General features: G+C 40.5%; 1 protein-coding gene across 2 annotated transcripts in view; it reads left to right on the top strand.

The window, feature by feature from the left end:
• The window catches only part of PTPN13 (protein tyrosine phosphatase non-receptor type 13), a 209,290-nt gene that overhangs the window by 157,547 nt on the left and 34,253 nt on the right, over positions 1-17,490 (top strand). The window contains exons 21-34 of one of the 2 annotated variants that reach the window (XM_047798555.1): positions 161-250; positions 1,060-1,167; positions 1,617-1,748; positions 3,341-3,804; positions 4,839-4,985; positions 6,190-6,283; positions 7,133-7,218; positions 7,885-8,047; positions 10,078-10,292; positions 10,405-10,503; positions 12,713-13,077; positions 14,691-14,874; positions 16,282-16,440; positions 17,270-17,441. In XM_047798555.1, the coding sequence (XP_047654511.1) occupies positions 161-250; positions 1,060-1,167; positions 1,617-1,748; positions 3,341-3,804; positions 4,839-4,985; positions 6,190-6,283; positions 7,133-7,218; positions 7,885-8,047; positions 10,078-10,292; positions 10,405-10,503; positions 12,713-13,077; positions 14,691-14,874; positions 16,282-16,440; positions 17,270-17,441 (2,478 nt within the window). The remainder of the gene's footprint in view (positions 1-160; positions 251-1,059; positions 1,168-1,616; positions 1,749-3,340; positions 3,805-4,838; positions 4,986-6,189; positions 6,284-7,132; positions 7,219-7,884; positions 8,048-10,077; positions 10,293-10,404; positions 10,504-12,712; positions 13,078-14,690; positions 14,875-16,281; positions 16,441-17,269; positions 17,442-17,490) is intronic. The other variant, XM_047798554.1, reaches the window with a different exon arrangement.

The raw sequence follows: 17,490 nt of genomic DNA, 5'->3' as shown, positions 1-17,490 counted from the left end.
AATCACTATCAAAATATAAGATGATGACATTATATTATTTAAAATGTATTTTTCAAGCGACCAAGCAATCTATTAATGAGCTTTGTTAGCATTTAAATTGGAAGACACAGACAGCGCCTAAGCATGTTTATGTTATCTTCAACTTGTGCGTTTCCAATAGATGTGCTGCACAAAAGATGGAGCATAGTGTCTTCACCAGAAAGAGAGATCACCCTGGTTAACCTGAAAAAAGATGCAAAGTATGGCTTAGGTGAGTCACTGAGATTCTTCAAGGCCTGTGAGAATTCAGAGTAAAAGTCAGTTGCAGAGCAGTGGTGCTGGGGCACCAGCCCACCTGCATCGCCTTCACCCAGCATGGCACCTGCATCGCCTTCACCCAGCATGGCACCTGCATCGCCTTCACCCAGCATGGCAGAAATGAGAAAGATGAAGTGCTTACAATCAGTACTTCCACCAAATTTAAGTCCCATCCCACATGGGTAACCTATCAGATCATATTTGCTCTGCATCTCTACATGTCTGTGTGTCACACAGACTAATCATTAGTCCTTGAAAGCACCAGTGTTTATTTTCTTATTGAGGTGTCGTTGATATACAGTATTATATAAATTGCAGATGTACAATGTAGGGATTCACAGTTTTTAAAGGTTATATTCTATTTATCATTATAAAATATTGGCTATAGTCCTGTGCTATGTAGTTTGTTTTTTTTGTTGTTGTTGTTTTGTTTTGTTTTTGGTCTTTTGAGGGCCCCACCCTCAGCATATGGAGGTTCCCAGGCTAGGAGTCTAATTGGAGCTGTAGCCTCTGGCCTACACCACAGCTCACAGCAACACCAAATCATTAACCCACTGAATCATTAACCCACTGAGCGAGGCCAGGGATTGAACCCGTAACCTCATGGTTCCTAGTTGGATTCGTTTCCACTGCGCCACTACAGGAACTCCTGTAGTATGTTCTTATAGCTTCTATATCTTATACATAGTAATTTATAACCTCTTAGTCCTCTACCCCAACTTGCCGCTCCCTAAGATCTTTTTAAAATGTGCCGTTTCCCAGGATTTCAAATTATTGGTGGAGAAAAGATGGGAAGACTGGACCTAGGTGTTTTTATTAGCTCAGTTACTCCTGGAGGACCAGCTGACTTGGATGGATGCCTAAAGCCAGGTGTGTTACATTTACATTTAGTTACATTTAGGTCTTTTTTTTTTTTTTTTTTTTTTTTTTTTTGCTCTTTAGGGCCGCATTCACGGCACATGGAAGTTCCCAGGCTAGGGGCTAAATCGGAGCTACAGCTGCCGTCCTACACCGCAGCTACAGCAGCTCAGGATCCAAGCCACATCTACAGCTTACACCACAGTTCACGGCAACTCCAGATCCTTAACCCACTGAGCGAGGCCAGGGATCAAACCTGTATCCTCATGGATACTAGTCGGATGCATTTCTGCTGTGCCACCATGGGAACTTCCTAGGTAATTTCTTAAGTACTTACTTACAGGCATGGATTTGCACAGATGACAAAAGTAAAAATTGGGCAAAACAAAAAAAAATTAGGGGAAGGTGACATTTCTAAGATATAGCATGAATTTCTGTTTGTTGTTTGTCTATTTTTGCAGGAGATCGTCTGATATCTGTGAATAGTGTGAGTCTGGAGGGGGTCAGCCACCATGTTGCAATTGAAATTTTGCAAAATGCACCTGAAGACGTGACACTTGTTATCTCTCAGCCAAAAGAAAAGATATCCAAAGGTAACGTCGTGAATGTCTCTTAAGCCGTCTGTTCTGTTTTACTTTCCGCAAGGACTTCAACGCCTTGAACAGTAAATTGGGTTTAAGCTTCTTAGTTCCTTTCTGGACATCTGATATGTGTAGTTCCAACTGCTTTACTTTTATGCATCAGTATAACTTTCATTCATCACTTCTAAGATTTTCTATCTCATTCCTCTTTAGAAATATATGCATAAAAATGGATTTGTTCTGCAAACTCAGTGTCACTTAAGTAAATTCTGAGTACTTGCTGTTTTATCACTTCCTAAGCCAATGAGAAATAAAATTCTTAATAATTGCTTAATTAATGTAGTTATGTAACAGTTAGCTATGAAGTCCTGATTGAACCCAATTATGAAAGGAAAAGGATACCAATATACCAGAAGCGTAATATAATAGGACAAGGCATTTTGTCCTATACTCCCTGCCATTTGCATGTTGTGGCATAAAAGCACAAGAGATCAAATGACTTCAGTTGGAGCCGTGACTGGGCCACTTATTAGCTGTGTGACTTAGGCCCTCTTGAGCTATGGTTGTTTTTCTTTCTCTAACGAGGGTGCGACGCCCTGGGCCCTGCCTTGCCTGTCTTGCATGGAGTTGTTGGGAGGACCAAGTAGAGGAGAGTGTTCGAAGGATGCACACCCGGGTACATGCCCTGCAGTGGGCGGTGAGCAGGACAGAGTCCAGGATCAGAGTCCATCTTGCTGCTAAACACAGTATACGTCCCTGTTGACTTTTAGGAACACTTCGTATATTATTTAAGTTTCTCTTGGTTTCACTTGCCATATGAAACTTTTCATGTCTAATAAATTTGCATCCGTAATTCTTTTACATATGTCACCTGTTCTTTGTCTCTTAGGAAAGCTTTCGTAACAGCCTTTTTCTTTTTCTTCTTTATAGGGCTGCACCCGTCACTTATGGAAGTTCCCAGGATAGGGGTCGAATCAGAGTTGCAGCTGCCGGCCTACACCACAGCCACAGCAGTGCCAGTTCCTTAACCCACTGAGCGGGGCCAGGGATCAAACCCGCATCCTCATGGATACTAATCGAGTTTGTTCCCACCACTGAGCCACAACAGGAACTCTCCTAAATGGCTTTTTTTTAAGAACTGTGTGTGTAAGGAAGTTAGAGTTGCCTTCCTTGGTAATTACCTGAGGTCTGAAAAATGCAGTCGGATAGGACAATATAAAACAAGTATATAAGTAACCATTAAAAAGGATCAAGGATTTTTGGAGACTCAAATTATCTCTAGTTAGGGAATTAAAGTCTTCAGAGGGGAGACTCACTTGAATTAAGTCTCAGAGAGCAGAAGTGGGAGTTAAGATAAAAGGGGATTGCATTTCAATAGACGTTGCAGAAAGAATGACCCAAAGAGGAAGCAAAGGAAGCAGAAAAGCACCTGTTCCATTTGTGAGGTCCTTGTGATGGTTCGAGGCCCCAGGTCTGGTGTTGTGCATGTGTTCGCCGGTATAAAATCCTCCCAACAATCGCCAGGGAGCATTGTTTGTTCGTGTGTGGAAGCACAGGTGTGTGTCACTGCCTGTTATTCTCACTGATGCATTTTGACTTTCTAGTGCCTTCCACTCCTGTGCACATTGCCAATGGCATGAAAAACTACATGAAGAAATCTTCGTACGTGCAAGACAGTGCTATAAATCCTTCTGAGGATCACTGCTGGCCACGTGGCACCCCAAGACACATCTCAGAGAGCTCGTTTGGGCTGTCTGGGGGCCTGCGGGAAGGAAGCCTGAGTTCTCAAGATTCCAGGACTGAGAGCGCCAGCTTGTCCCAGAGTCAGGTCAATGGTTTCTTTGCCAGCCATGTAGGTGACCGAAGCTGGCAGGAATCTCGGCATGGCAGCCCATCCCCATCTGTGATATCCAAAGCCACTGAGAAAAAGCGGACTTCGACTGACAGTAACCGAAGCAAAGCTAAAAAAACAGGCGTTTCTGATACAACAGATTACTCTGACCAAGGAGATTCGGACATGGATGAAGCCACTTACTCCAGCAGTCAGGATCATCAAACGCCAAAAAAGGCATCATTTCATTTGAATCTTTGTTTTTTTCACTTAAAAAAGCCAAAAATAGCCAATATATTACAGAGCAAAATAATCTGCTCTGAACTGAGCACATTATTCTGGAAAGGAAGAATAATTTATATATTATGCTACTAACTGCTGCTGCATTTGATGCTAGCTTTCAGAGAAATTAGCAGCTTCAAATACTAACTCCAAAATGGCTATTGTTCTGGGAACTTGCTACGTGATGACACAAAGGAATGAATAGTCAGATTGTACTTGTTTTCCACAAGTTGTTAATCTCTTGCCTGCTTTATATTAATAAGAGAATTTAATATCCGAAAAAAAAATTGTTCCCATGTAATTCATATAATGGGCAGTTGACTCTTTTGACAGCCTAAATTATTCTGAAGTTCTGAATGTATGATAATAAGAACAACAACATAGAGTATGGCTCATTTCCTGGAAATTTTAGAAATGATATGAATTTAAGCTCACATTCACAAGCGGACCCAGAAAATAACCTTAAGCCCTTGGTTCACTGAAAAGCCAATATCCCTCATAAGAGAGCTGTGCTCTTATAAACTGGGCTTGGCTCTTGTGCCTATGTTTATGTTGAACTTGTAAACATTAGCAAAGTAAATGTGAAGCCCGCTCATCTTAAAGGCCCAAGTTAAAAGCCACTGCTTGATGTATATTGATTTTTAAAGGAAATGGAAATACTTTCTAAATTGGGGTGTATAAAAAGCATTGGATGAGGATTGTGTAAAAGCCAGATTTGAATTGGGTTCTGGGCTTCCCCAACCCGTGTCTGTTTGACCTGAAGCAGGCCCTTAAATCTCTAGCCCTCAATTTCCTCAACCGTAAACTATGAAAGCATTGGATCAGATGATCCCTAAGCCCTCTTCCAACCCTCATGATCTTTGACTCCCCTCTGACCCTTAATATCTTGCTTTTTCTTAAATTTTCCCAAAAAGACATTTATTGATTGTCCTTTAATAATTCAGTGTGACTCTAACAAGAAATCCTTTTGTTTGTTTTTCCTTCTTAAGGAATCTTCCTCCTCAATGAATACATCCAACAAAATGAATTTTAAAACTTTTCCTTCATCGCCTCCTAAACCTGGAGATATCTTTGAGGTTGAACTGGCTAAAAATGATAACAGCTTGGGAATAAGTGTCACGGTACTGTTTGACAAGGTTTTCAAATATTTTCTCTTCTCCATTTCCAGCAGCCTGTTGTATGCCAGTTTATCAATTGAATTCTTCTGCTTCAAAAGGGAAACTTGTGAAATACTTCCCAAATTAAACATTTAATTATATCTTAAAACTTTTTTAAAAACTTGAGTGTACTAGTCACTTTTTCCTGTGGTATAAAAGAAATCAGACGAATGCAGTTTTTCCCCCGTAGATTTCATACTTGCTTAATCTGAATTATAAGATTTCAAAAATATAAAATTAATAAATATGCTTTATATACATTTGACAGCTTCTGCATCAGCATAGAATAATACATCTTAACCTACATCATAAAGTCTATTATGTATTTATATGCCTTTCTCTTCATAATACATCTTAACATGTAAATATGATTAAAATCTTAATATTAGAAGTTCCCAAGAGTATATATGTACCTTTAAAGCAGTTAAAATATGAAATTACTTTAGAATTCTGCTAATGAATATACTGTACCCTAAAGCATAACATTATCATTTTTGACATTTGAAGGATATTGTTAGTTGTGAAAAGTCATTTAGAAGTAAAATTAAAATAGCACTTTTTGCATATAGAGATCAAAAAGAAAACATAATTTTCTAGCAGTCTTAAAAATACTATAACCCTTTTTCTCTTGTCTGTAACTTCTTTAGAATTTTATTATCTTCCTATTATGAAGGGGTATAAAAGCTAAATAACCACAAGAGATGGAGAATCTACTCCGTAGATCTCATTTACACTGTAATAAAACTTCTATCCCAGAACCTTTTAAAATGTAAAGAAAATTTTTCCTTGACTCCTGAGATTTCAGATTAGCAAATATGATCTCAAGTACGATTCCATATGCTGTTCTAGCAGTTACATTCTCACACTCATTTTGCAAAGTCGGATTTTCCTTTCTGCTTGTGCATAATGCATGGCATAGACCTTTAAAAGGAGGAGCGGCTCCTCATACAGTCAAGAACTAGCATGCTGTTATTTTCTCAATAAAATTTTTTTCTGAAAAGTAACTGCTTTCATATTCAGGAAACTTAGCTAAAAAGATTCTTGGGTATTGAAATAATTGCATGTGCTCATGAGATGCTGCTTCTTTGGCTGATGAGTTGAATGCTTTCTAGGTCTCAGATTTGTAAGACGGAGTGTGAAATTTTTCATATTACAGAATGTTATTTTCTCTGTTTCCACTTAGGGAGGTGTGAATACCAGCGTCAGACATGGTGGCATTTATGTGAAAGGCGTTATTCCCAAGGGAGCGGCAGAGTCTGATGGCAGAATTCACAAAGGTACGGTGTGTGTGCTGGGAATACATAGAGGGTTATCGCTTTAACACATGCGGGCGAAACTAGGACATTAATACAGACCTTCAAATTATTCATTGTATAAAATAAGAACATACCAATTCTTTTAAGACATTCCAAAAACCTTATTTCCAACTTATCCTCTAGTATCAGAAAATTATCTTAGGGTTCCCATTGTGGCGCAGTGGTAACGAAACCCACTAGTCTCCAGGAGGATGTGGGTTTGATCCCTGGCCTCGCTCAGTGGGTCAGGGATCCAGTGTTGCCGTGAGCTGTGGTGTAGGTCACAGATGCGGCTCAGATCCCCAGTGGCTGTGGCTGTGGTGTAGGCTGGCAGCAGTAGGTCCAATTCGACCCCTAGCCTGGGAACTTCCACATGCCACGGGTGCGGCCCTAAAAAAGCAAAGAAAAAAAAGAAAAGCAAATATCTCAACAGTGTTTTAGTTCATGTTTTGTGCTTCCTAAAAAGCAAGATGCCCGAGAATGGGAAAGGGATAATGCCCTTGCAAAAACACTGACATCTGCATTTCTAGTAAGAACTAACTAGATTAGTTCCCTCCAATCTCTCTGTATTTGTAGTTCAGTTTATCTTTTCCCATAATTTAAATTGACTTGCTAATAGATACAGTATCTTGTTCTAAAATGAAACCAAGATTAGCCATCGAATTGGGAAAGGGATTAAATACATGTTAAAGGAACTCTGTGACAGTTTTGTCCAGAGGTTTGTCTGTGTCTCTTCTCAAGCAAATTAGTGCAAAACAAGACCCCAGAATCTTAAAGAACATGTAGAATGTTTGTGATTTGCATCTTTCACTGTTACTGCCTGATGTGTAGGTGATCGAGTCCTAGCTGTCAATGGACTTAGTCTGGAAGGAGCTACCCATAAGGAAGCTGTGGAGACACTGAGAAATACAGGACAGGTAACAGATGCTTCTGTCAACGCTTTTTAGATACTTTAAAAGAACATAGATGTATGTGAATAATACCAGTTCCACTGGGATTGCCAGATGTGTTACTCAAGAAACAAAGCCTGATTCATGTGAACACTCTCAGATATTTTTTTCTTCCAATTTGGGCAGCAAGTGTTATGATGAGAATTTTTCTTGAGCAAGCTGGCTTTCTATAGCATATGTAGACCTAATATTGCCGGAGATCTGCCAGGAGGAAGGGGAGTGATTGCATGTAAAATGTCTTCATAAATATCTAGTGTTTTTCACTTGTAGTCATCCTTCAGCCCAAAGGCTGAATTCAACATTGCTCTAATACATTTTGAGTCTGGGAGTTTACCAAATTATTTATAATGATCATTAGATTATTAGGATGGTGGTGATTTTATTCTAAGAATTCCTGAATTGTCCATGACATATTTGTCATTTTTATAATAGAATGTTTTTCTACAGAAAATAAAAAACTTGGTTTTGAAAGTTTCAACCCCTAGCTTTTGTTCCTCTATTTTTTTCTGCCTCTACCTGTATTTTGGTGGACCAGGTAGTTTTAAATGACTTTCTACAGTTAACTATACAAAGTTCTGAAATCTTATCTAGTTTCTTTCAATTCTTAGTTAAAGTGCCCTTCTGTTTGTCCAGGTGGTACATCTATTGTTAGAAAAGGGACAGTCTCCAGCATCCAGAGAACATGTCCCTGTAACCCCACAGTGTACCCTTTCAGATCCAGATGCCCAAGGTCAAGCCCCAGAAAAAGTCATGAAGAAAGTGACTCTTGTCAAGGACTACAGCTTCGTTACTGAAGGTCAGGCCTTGGGAGACTGTCATCTCACCTTAAACTTAAACCTGGATTATTCAGTATTTGATTTTTTTTGTCTTTTTGCTATTTCTTGGGCCACTCCCGCAGCATATGGAGGTTCCCAGGCTAGGGGTCCAATCGGAGCTGCAGCCCCCGGCCTACGCCAGAGCCACAGCAATGCAGGATCCGAGCCGCGTCTGCAACCTACACCACAGCTCACGGCAAGGCCGGATCCTTAACCCACTGAGCAAGGGCAGGGACAGAACCCGCAACCTCATGGTTCCTAGTCGGATTCGTTAACCACTGCGCCACGACAGGAACCCCCAGTATTTGATTTTTGCATGTTGGATCACAATTCATTCCCGGGTCACTGGAACTGCTCTTGTCAAATGTAAATTATAATCTCATGCAGTACTGTATTGAATTAAAAAAAAAAAAAAGACACGTATTTGTAGTAAAGTCTAAAAGGCTTTGGGTAATGAAATCATGCATGAAACAGATTATGGTCATTTCATAGTGCCATCAATAGTTGTGCAATTCAAAATAAAGTTTGTAAGGACAAAAATATAAATAATTGCTGAGAATGGCTTCAAACCCTTATGAAACCTTGACTCTTACATCTTTCTGTATTTCTGTTTAATTTTGTGGAGTTGTGACACTAACCCTGGGCAGAAATCCACCTAATAGTTCACAGACACCGGTCTTAGAAATTTTGCTGGTCTTCGGACATACCGCTAATTGGTAGTAAAATAAGGAAATAAAGATTGATGGAGTAGTGAGTTTTTCATGAGGCTAAATGTCTTCGTCATGCAGAATGCCCTCTATTTTGAGGGTCCGTCTTTCTTCCCTTTGAGGGTACAGATGTCCTTTACTTTATAAATGGTGGTGCTGGTATGTAGTCATTGTTTTGTCTTTATTTTACATTTTTCTTTGATTATACAAATGCTAGCAACTCTGAATTAGTACCCCAAAGAAGGAGGAAATATAGCTCAGCCTATATGATTTTTTCCTGATTATGAAAATAAAATCAGCATATCTACCTTATCTTCGTTTCTTCCACCACTTTTTTTGCTTTTTAGGGCCACATCTGAGGCATGTGGGAGTTCCCAGGCTAGGGGTCGAATCGTGGCTGCAGCTGCCGGCCTATACCACAGCCACGGCAACACCAGATCCTTAAACCACTGAACGAGGCCAAGGATTGAACCCACGTCCTCTTGGATCTTAGTTGGGTTTGCTGCTGCTGAGCCACAATGGAAACTCCCCCACCACTCTTTCTTTAAATATGTTCTCTCATGCTTTCCTGGTTATTGTTCTTTTAATTTCTTTTGTTGATGAGAACATTATCTTAATGCCTTGCCGTTTACTGAATTAAATTGTACCTCACCTGAACGTTAGACGGTCACTTCACTTCTGCGTAACCTTTCCCTGTTATTTGTTCATTCTTCTCTCCATCTCTCTCCCATTGTGTACCTGAATTTCTCTCCTCCATCCCTGGATTTTCCGCTCTTCTTCTCTGTCATTCTGCAGTCTTTTAAAATATTCGGAGTTAAAGCATAGTTTCATTTTCAGAGCCCTTTTCTAAGAACCCACTTTTCTGATCAGGCAGCTTAGTAAATTTTCAGTAAATTGAATTTTCTTAATTATAATGTGAAATAGGATTAAAATATAGAATATAGTACAGTAAGTGCATATAAAACTGTAAAAATGGTTGAAATGAGCCTTTTAAAATATATCTTAGGGCGTTCCTGTCCTGGCTCAGCAGTTACCAACCTGACTAGTATCCATGAGGATGCAGGTTTGATCCCCAGCCCTGCTCAATGAATGAAGGATCCCGTGTTACTGTGAGCTGTGGCATAGGTCACAGATGCGGCCCAGATCTGTGCTGCTATGGCTGTGGGGTAGGCTGGCAGGTGTGGCTCTAAAAAGCAAAAATAAAATAAATCTTAAAGTATGTATGTTTATAATGTTCGTATGTATACACAGCATGTTAAGGATACTGAAAATTTTTTTTTTTTTTGATATCTTTCTCTCTCCAGAGAATACATTTGAGGTGAAATTGCTTAAAAATAGCTCGGGCCTAGGATTCAGTTTTTCTCGAGAAGATAATCTCATAGCTGAGCAAATGAATACCAGCATAGTTAGGGTTAAAAAGCTCTTTCCTGGACAGCCAGCTGCAGAAAGTGGAAAAATTGACGTGGGTGATGTTATCTTGAAAGTGAATGGCGCTCCTCTGAAAGGACTGTCTCAGCAGGTGAGCCCCTGGCTTGTGGCAAATAGTTTTCAATGAGATGGGTTGGCCTTGCGGATTGATTTCATAATGCTGGTTTAACTGTGTCTTCTTTTGTCATTCTTGGTGCTCCCAGGAAGTCATATCCGCTCTCAGGGGAACATCTCCAGAAGTATCCCTGCTTCTCTGTAGACCTCCTCCTGGTGTGCTACCGGAAATCGACCCTGCTCTTTTGGTGAGCTTGACAGAGTAGTAGTTGAGTGATGTAGTAGCTGTACCGGTTTCATCATTGCTCGATCCTCTTGGGTTTCATCCCAGTTACTTTCTTTTTTTAATTGAAGCATAGTTGGTTTACAGTGTTGTGTTAATTTTTGCTGTATAGCAAAGTAATTCAGGGATACATATATACATTCTTTTTCACATTCTTTTCCATTATGGTTTATCACTGGAGATTGAATCCAGTTCCCTGTGCTCTACAGTAGGACCGTGTTGTTTATCCATTTGTCTATAATAACTTGCATCTTTTAATCTCAAACTCTCATTCTATCCCCTCACCCACCCTTGACCAAGTCTATTGTGCATTTCTGTGGGTCTATTTCTGTTTCATAGATAAGTGCATTTGTGTCATATTTTAGATTCCATGTATAAGTATTACCATATGGCATTTGTCTGATTGACTTAATATGTTCATCTCTAGGTCCATCCATGTTGCTGCAAACGGCATTATTCCATTCTTTTTTAGGCGGAGTAGTATTCCATTGTGTATATGTACCACATCTTCTTTATCCGTTCCTCTGTCAGTGGACATTTAGGTTGTTGTGAATAGTGCTCCTGTGAACATAGGGGTGCACGTGTCTTTCTTAATTATGCTTTTTTCCAGATATATGCCCAAGAGTGGGATTGCTGAATCATATAGCAACTCGGTTTTTAGTTTTTTGAGTCACTGCCGTACTGTTTTCCATGGTGGCTCTACCAGTTTACATTCCTACCACTCCCTGGTTACTTTTTTAGCAGGAGTGTTATCTTGCATGGGTCACATAACCTCTGAGTGAATTCTTTATTATTTGTAATATAAAGTAATTTAATTCTCTTTCTGATTTTCCCTTCCAATTCTAGAATTCTAGGATTTTAGGAATTTATTTTCCAAACACGAATAGAAGAAGACATAAAGCAATAGTTATTAAAACTTTCCATCCATTTCTTCATTAAACCAAACTTGGAAATGTAATCCTCACTCTGACTAGTTTAAATGAAAATGAGAATTATTTAAGGTTTTTTTGCTATAATTTTTAATGCTAGAAATCGCATCGTAAGCAATATGTTTGTCCATTTCTCTTTCTTATGTTAAGGAATAGCTAAAGGATCCAAAATCTATTTTGAATATTGTTGGTTATTTATAAGTGGTTTACTGATTTATAAGTTGTTTACTGAATCCATACAAAGAAGCGTAATAATCTAATTGAAAGACCGCCTTTGGCTTTTCTACTTAAAATAGTATTCCGTTACCAATGATGGTGATTGTGCAAGGCAGAAGTGTCTGGTCCAAGAAACTCCTACATGGGGGCAGGGGTGGAGGGAGAGGGCGAATATTGTAAGTGTTAAAAATATCGTTTAAAAACACTACATTGATTTGGGGCACTGGATAGGAAAAACTGAATGGAACCCTCTTGATGAGTATATAAATGGACACAGTCTTTCTGGAGCAATCTGGAAATATTTAACAAGGCCTTTAAAAATATCCTATGTGCTAATTAAAGAAAATTCTATTTCTGTTATAGAAAATTACAAGAAAATAATGAGACACTCAGGTGAAAATCTATATACAAAGAGTTCTAGATTTCTATTAATAGTGAAAGGGCCAAAACAACCCTGTTTAATAAAAGGATAATTCTGAAATAAGGATTAGCCATATGTAAGATTATTATACAGTTTAATGCAATTGTTTCCACAGTATTTCACAGAATACTCATGGTAGAAACTTAAAAGCTGGATATAGAATACAGTATATTCTGTGACTCTGCTTCTCAAAGTATAAGCTGTACAATCTTAGCAGTTGTTACTTTTATATACGATTCTTTTCTCTAATTTTTGGAGGGTCTTTTTAGGGCTGTACCTGCTGTATATGGAAGTTCCCAGGCTAGGGGTCAAATCAAAACTGCAGCTGCCGGCCTACACCACAGCCACAGCAACATGGGATCTTAGCCGCGTCTGCAACCTACACCACAGCTCACGACAACGCTGGGTCCTTAACCCACCGAGCGAGGCCAGGATGAACACTAGTACGGTTCGTTACCACTGAGCCACGATGGAAAGTCCTCTCTAACTTTTTTATTATCAAAAAATTGAGTATTTTAATGGGAAGTGCTGTTAACATGTGCATTTTCAATTCAGTGTTCTAAAGCTAAGTTGTCGCCCTCTGATCTCGTTAAATGTGTGCACTACAGACCCCACTGCACTCTCCAGCGCAAGTACCTCCAAACAACAGTAAAGACCCTCCTCAAGCGGCCTGCGTGGAGCAAGGCACAAGCTCAGATGAAAATGAGATACCCGACAAAAGCCAGAACCCATGCTCATCCCCATCCCGGAGAGACAGTTACAGTGACAGCAGTGGGAGTGGAGAAGACGACTCAGTGAAAGCTCCAGCGAAGATACCAAACATGAGCTGGAGTTCAGCTTTGCATCGGACTTTAAGCAGCATGGTGTCACAGGCACAAGGTCAACGCAACACGCTCAGGAGTCAAGAAGATACCATTTGTACCATGTTTTACTACCCTCAGAAAATACCTAGCAAACCAGAACTTGAGGACAGGTACTGTCAATATTACGGGGGAGAGCCCGCAAAGCAACTGGTTGCTCTTAGTAACAAGAGCAGCGGTCTGCATTTATCTAAGAATGAAATGTGTCTCTGTGTGAACTTCGCAGTCTTTAGGCAGAAGATGACTCTGTTGGATATCTAGCTGTTGTAGTGAGCAAACCCCGGTACATACTCTAGCTGTTTGACCTGAGCCTTGCTGCCCGCTTGAGCACATTACTAGTAATTAGGAAAGTGTTTTGTATTTCACCATTATTCATAATACTTACCAGAAAGAGGAGACCCGAGTTCCCTCGTGGCACGGGAGGTTAAGGATTTGGTCTTGTCACTGCAGCGGTTTGAGTTACTACTATGGCTTGGGTTCAAACCCTGGCCCAGGAACTTCTGTCATGGACGAACCCAAAGCAAATTAATTAATTTAAAAAAAGAGAGAGGAGACCTGTTTAGGTAGTGATGGGATGGAAGAGTAGGGAGTAGACATACAAAGGGAAGCCGTAGGAAGAAAGGAGGTAGAGCGTTTGCGGACGGTGGGGTACAAATGAGCACAGAAGAAGTGATTGAAAGCATACAGGAATGCAAAGGAGAAGACGCCATCTGCGCCTGTGACAGTTATCCAGACATTTATGATTTAGTTACAACTCTGTGTGTATTTAGGAGTTCCCGTCATGGTGCAGTGGTTAACGAATCCGACCAGGAACCATGAGGTTGCGGGTTCGATCCCTGCCCTTGCTTAGTGGGTTAAGGATCCGGTGTTGCCGTGAGCTGTGGTGTAGGTTGCAGACGCGGCTCGGATCCTGCATTGCTGTGGCTCTGGCGTGGACCGGTGGCTGCAGCTCTGATTGGACCCCTAGCCTGGGAACCTCCATATGCCACAGGTGCGGCCCAAGAAATGGCAAAAAGACAAAAAACAAACAAACAAAAAAAACCTCTGTGTTCAGATCCAACTATATTTGTCAAGGTTTTTTTGGGGTTTTTTTGGCGGGGGGGGGGGTCTTTTTAGGGCCACACTTGTGGCATATGGAGGTTCCCAGGCTAAGGGTCAAATCAGAGTTACCTGCCAGCCTACACCACAGCCACTGCAATGCCAGATCCCAGACGTGTCTGCAACCTCTGCCACAGCTCACGGCAGTGCTGGATCCTTAACCCACTGAGTGAGGCCAGGGATCGAACCTGTGTCCTTATGGATACTCGTCAAAGTCAAATTCATTTCCACTAATCCACAACAGGAACTCCTTTTTTTTTTTTCCTATTGTATCATCCAGAATAACTAGAGGAGCAAGACCTGCTCTTGGCTTATTTCTTCTTTTTTCTTATGTCGAAACACAGTTTAGCCTTCTGATAACATTAGCTTCAGCCTTGAATGAGCAAATAGGAGTCAAAAGTATGTCTGACTTTTACTGATTTATGTAGCTTGAAGAACTGGATAGAAAATAAAAATCAGTAATGTTAGCATATAAAGGGGTGAAATAAATTCATAGTCCAGAATCGGACAGAAAGTAGTTAGGATGTCAATCAAAAGCAGACATGAATATTTGGTAAGCATTTTCTGTTTGTGTCACAAACTTACTATATTGCACTGTAGCGTATTTGAACATTTTTTGTCTCTTTAGTAACCCACCTTCCCCTCGACCACCGGATGTAACTCCTGGGCGGAATTGTCAACCTCAGTCGGAGTCTGCGTCCACTGATGCAATGGATAAACATCACATAGGTCACCATTCTGGACCAACTAGACAAGAAAGCCTGACGTCTTTGAAAAATGACCTGGAAAACCACCTGGAAGACTTTGAGCTGGTGAGTTAGTATTGCCTTTGTACGAGTAAATCCCGTATTTTCTCAAGTAATCTGTAGTTGCCCACAGTTCCCCTTGAGGGAAACGGCTGTCTTTTGGATCAGCCTCATATCTGTCCAGGAAGTAGATAACATGTCTGGTATGTTTTTCTGCTAAGAATTAGTAGAAAAGGCAAAAAGACCCGGGAACAAATCCTCACTCTCCCACCGACTTGCTGCAATTTGGCAGATGGCTGTGGACAATCACTTAATTCTGAGTCTTGGTAGGTTTCTTTCTTTCTTTTTTTTTTTTTTTTTTTGCCATGCCTGCGGCATGCAGACGTTTCCAGACCAGGAATCCAACCTGAACCACAGCAGGGACAATGCTGGATTCTTAACCACTAGGCCACCAGGGAACTCCTGAGTCTTAGCAGTTTTAGCTATAAAATGGGGCTAGTAACTTCGTAGTATTGGGTGAGGATTGAGTGAAATAACATATGTAGAGCACCTACTGCAGGACCTGCCGTTTCCCAAGTTCTGACAAGTTCCCTTTTTCGTTTGTAATCACATTTGAATGTAATTTTGTTCTCTTCCACACTTTTTTGTGAATGTCTACATGGAATCTTTTTCATCATACTACTAGCCCTATAACTTCTAAACCTACAAGTTTGTTTTGGAAGTCTAGTTTCCAAGAATAATATTCTTACACTGACTGAAAGTCACCCTTTTTCAATACTATTTTATTGTCTAAGTAATTAGTATTTATTGTAGGAAAATTAGAAAACAAAAAGATTAAAAGCACCTATAGTCTCACCACCCAAAGACCATTCATACTTTGGAGTTAATCTTTCCACATAGTTCGTTTCCCTGTAATTGTGTGTGAGGGTGTGGGTGTGGGTGTGTGTGTGTGTGTGTGTGTGTGTGTGTGTTTCAGAGAGATCTGCATCTTCAGTTTTACTCTCAGCAGTAGAATGAAAATCGTCTTTGAATGATTCTCGTAGAAATCTGTCATCACTCCTGTAACTGTAAGCAACCTTAGGTCACAGTAGAAATCTTAAGAATTATATTTTTTTACAGAAATACATCGAGTTGTGGTGTTTAACCACCCAGACTTCATGTTTTTGCCACCCCAAAAAACTTTCTTTTGTTACTCTTGGCGTGGATGTTTGTCCTGGTTGGTTCTGAAAACACAGAAATGAAGCATGAGCAAGTTTTGTGTCAGCTGTCGCTAGATCCATGTAGCATTTATATGGGCGGGGGGCACCTTCTGTCCAGAGTTGGGTACACCTGGCTGCTTCACTTGGGCAAGTTAAGGAACCTTTTAAGGTCTAGTATCCTCCTCTGTTAATCAATACAACTGATGGTTATGTTTCTCTTTGCCTACCCAGCAAAGTAGACACCCCAGCAGAGTTAACTGTTTTCTTCCTTTAGGAGGTAGAGCTCCTGATTACCCTCATCAAATCTGAAAAAGGAAGCCTGGGTTTCACGGTAACCAAAGGCAGTCAGAGTGTCGGTTGTTACGTTCATGACGTCATTCAGGATCCAGCCAAAAGTGATGGACGGCTAAAGCCTGGGGACCGGCTCATAAAGGTGAGACATTCAGCAGAGCGTATTTGTGCAAATGTGTCCGGGGATCAAGCCAGGGCTGAAGAGGGAAACGCAAGAAGATTGAGTTAATAGACACTGTTTCTCTGTTTGGTTTACGTTTTCTTTCTCTACCTCTTAGAAGTAAAAGGCCTTTATGTAATTAATAGTTTGGAAGATGCTTAATCTCAGTTAAGGCATTAAACAAGCCATCTTGGGTCTCAGGCGCAGAAAGTTTTTTTTTAATTTTTATTGAAATATAGTTGATCTACAATGTTATGCACAAAGTTTCTGAAATTGGCGTTCCCATCATGGCTCAGTGGTTAACAAACCCAGCTAGTATCCATGAGGATGCGGGTTTGATCCCTGGCCTTACTCAGTGGGTCAAGGATCTGGGGTTGCCACGAGCTGTGGTGTAGGTCCAGACACAGCTCAGATCCCGCATGGCTGTGGCTGCGGTGTAGGCTGGAGGCTGCAGTTCCAGTTCAACCCCTAGCCTGGGAACCTCCATATGCCACGGGCACAGCCCTAAAAGGACAAAAAGGCCAAAGAAAAAAAAAGTTTCTGAAATTGCCGTAAGAATAAATCTTCTATATTAGCAAAATAATGCCATTTGTTAGGTGTTTTACATTATTATTTCACTTATAGCTACTTAGTAATCGTGCTCATGATTCCCACACAGTAAAGGGAATTACCAGCAAACTAGAGGCCCCTCTTTATTATGCATCTCCTATCGGCCAATATAAATTATCTAAAAAGCTAGGGAAATTACTCTCTTTTCTTGGCATCTTCTTGTGTTCCAGAAATTATCTTTGCCCCTTTCTCATTTCTGTAGGTTAATGATACAGATGTTACAAACATGACTCACACAGATGCAGTGAACCTACTCCGAGCTGCACCCAAGACAGTCAGATTGGTTCTTGGCCGAGTTCTAGAGCTACCCAGAATGCCAGTGCTGCCCCATTTGCTGCCTGACATCACATTAACCTGTGACAAAGAGGAGCTGGGTAATGCAGATGCAACCTTGTGCCGTGTGATTTTTCTCGGCTGGATTAA

This window comes from Phacochoerus africanus, chromosome 10 (genome assembly GCF_016906955.1).
Source record: "Phacochoerus africanus isolate WHEZ1 chromosome 10, ROS_Pafr_v1, whole genome shotgun sequence".
In the NCBI taxonomy this organism is placed as follows: Eukaryota; Metazoa; Chordata; class Mammalia; order Artiodactyla; family Suidae; genus Phacochoerus; species Phacochoerus africanus.
The sequence above is the reverse complement of the archived record's forward strand: the minus strand, read 5'-3'. Positions and strand labels throughout refer to the sequence as shown.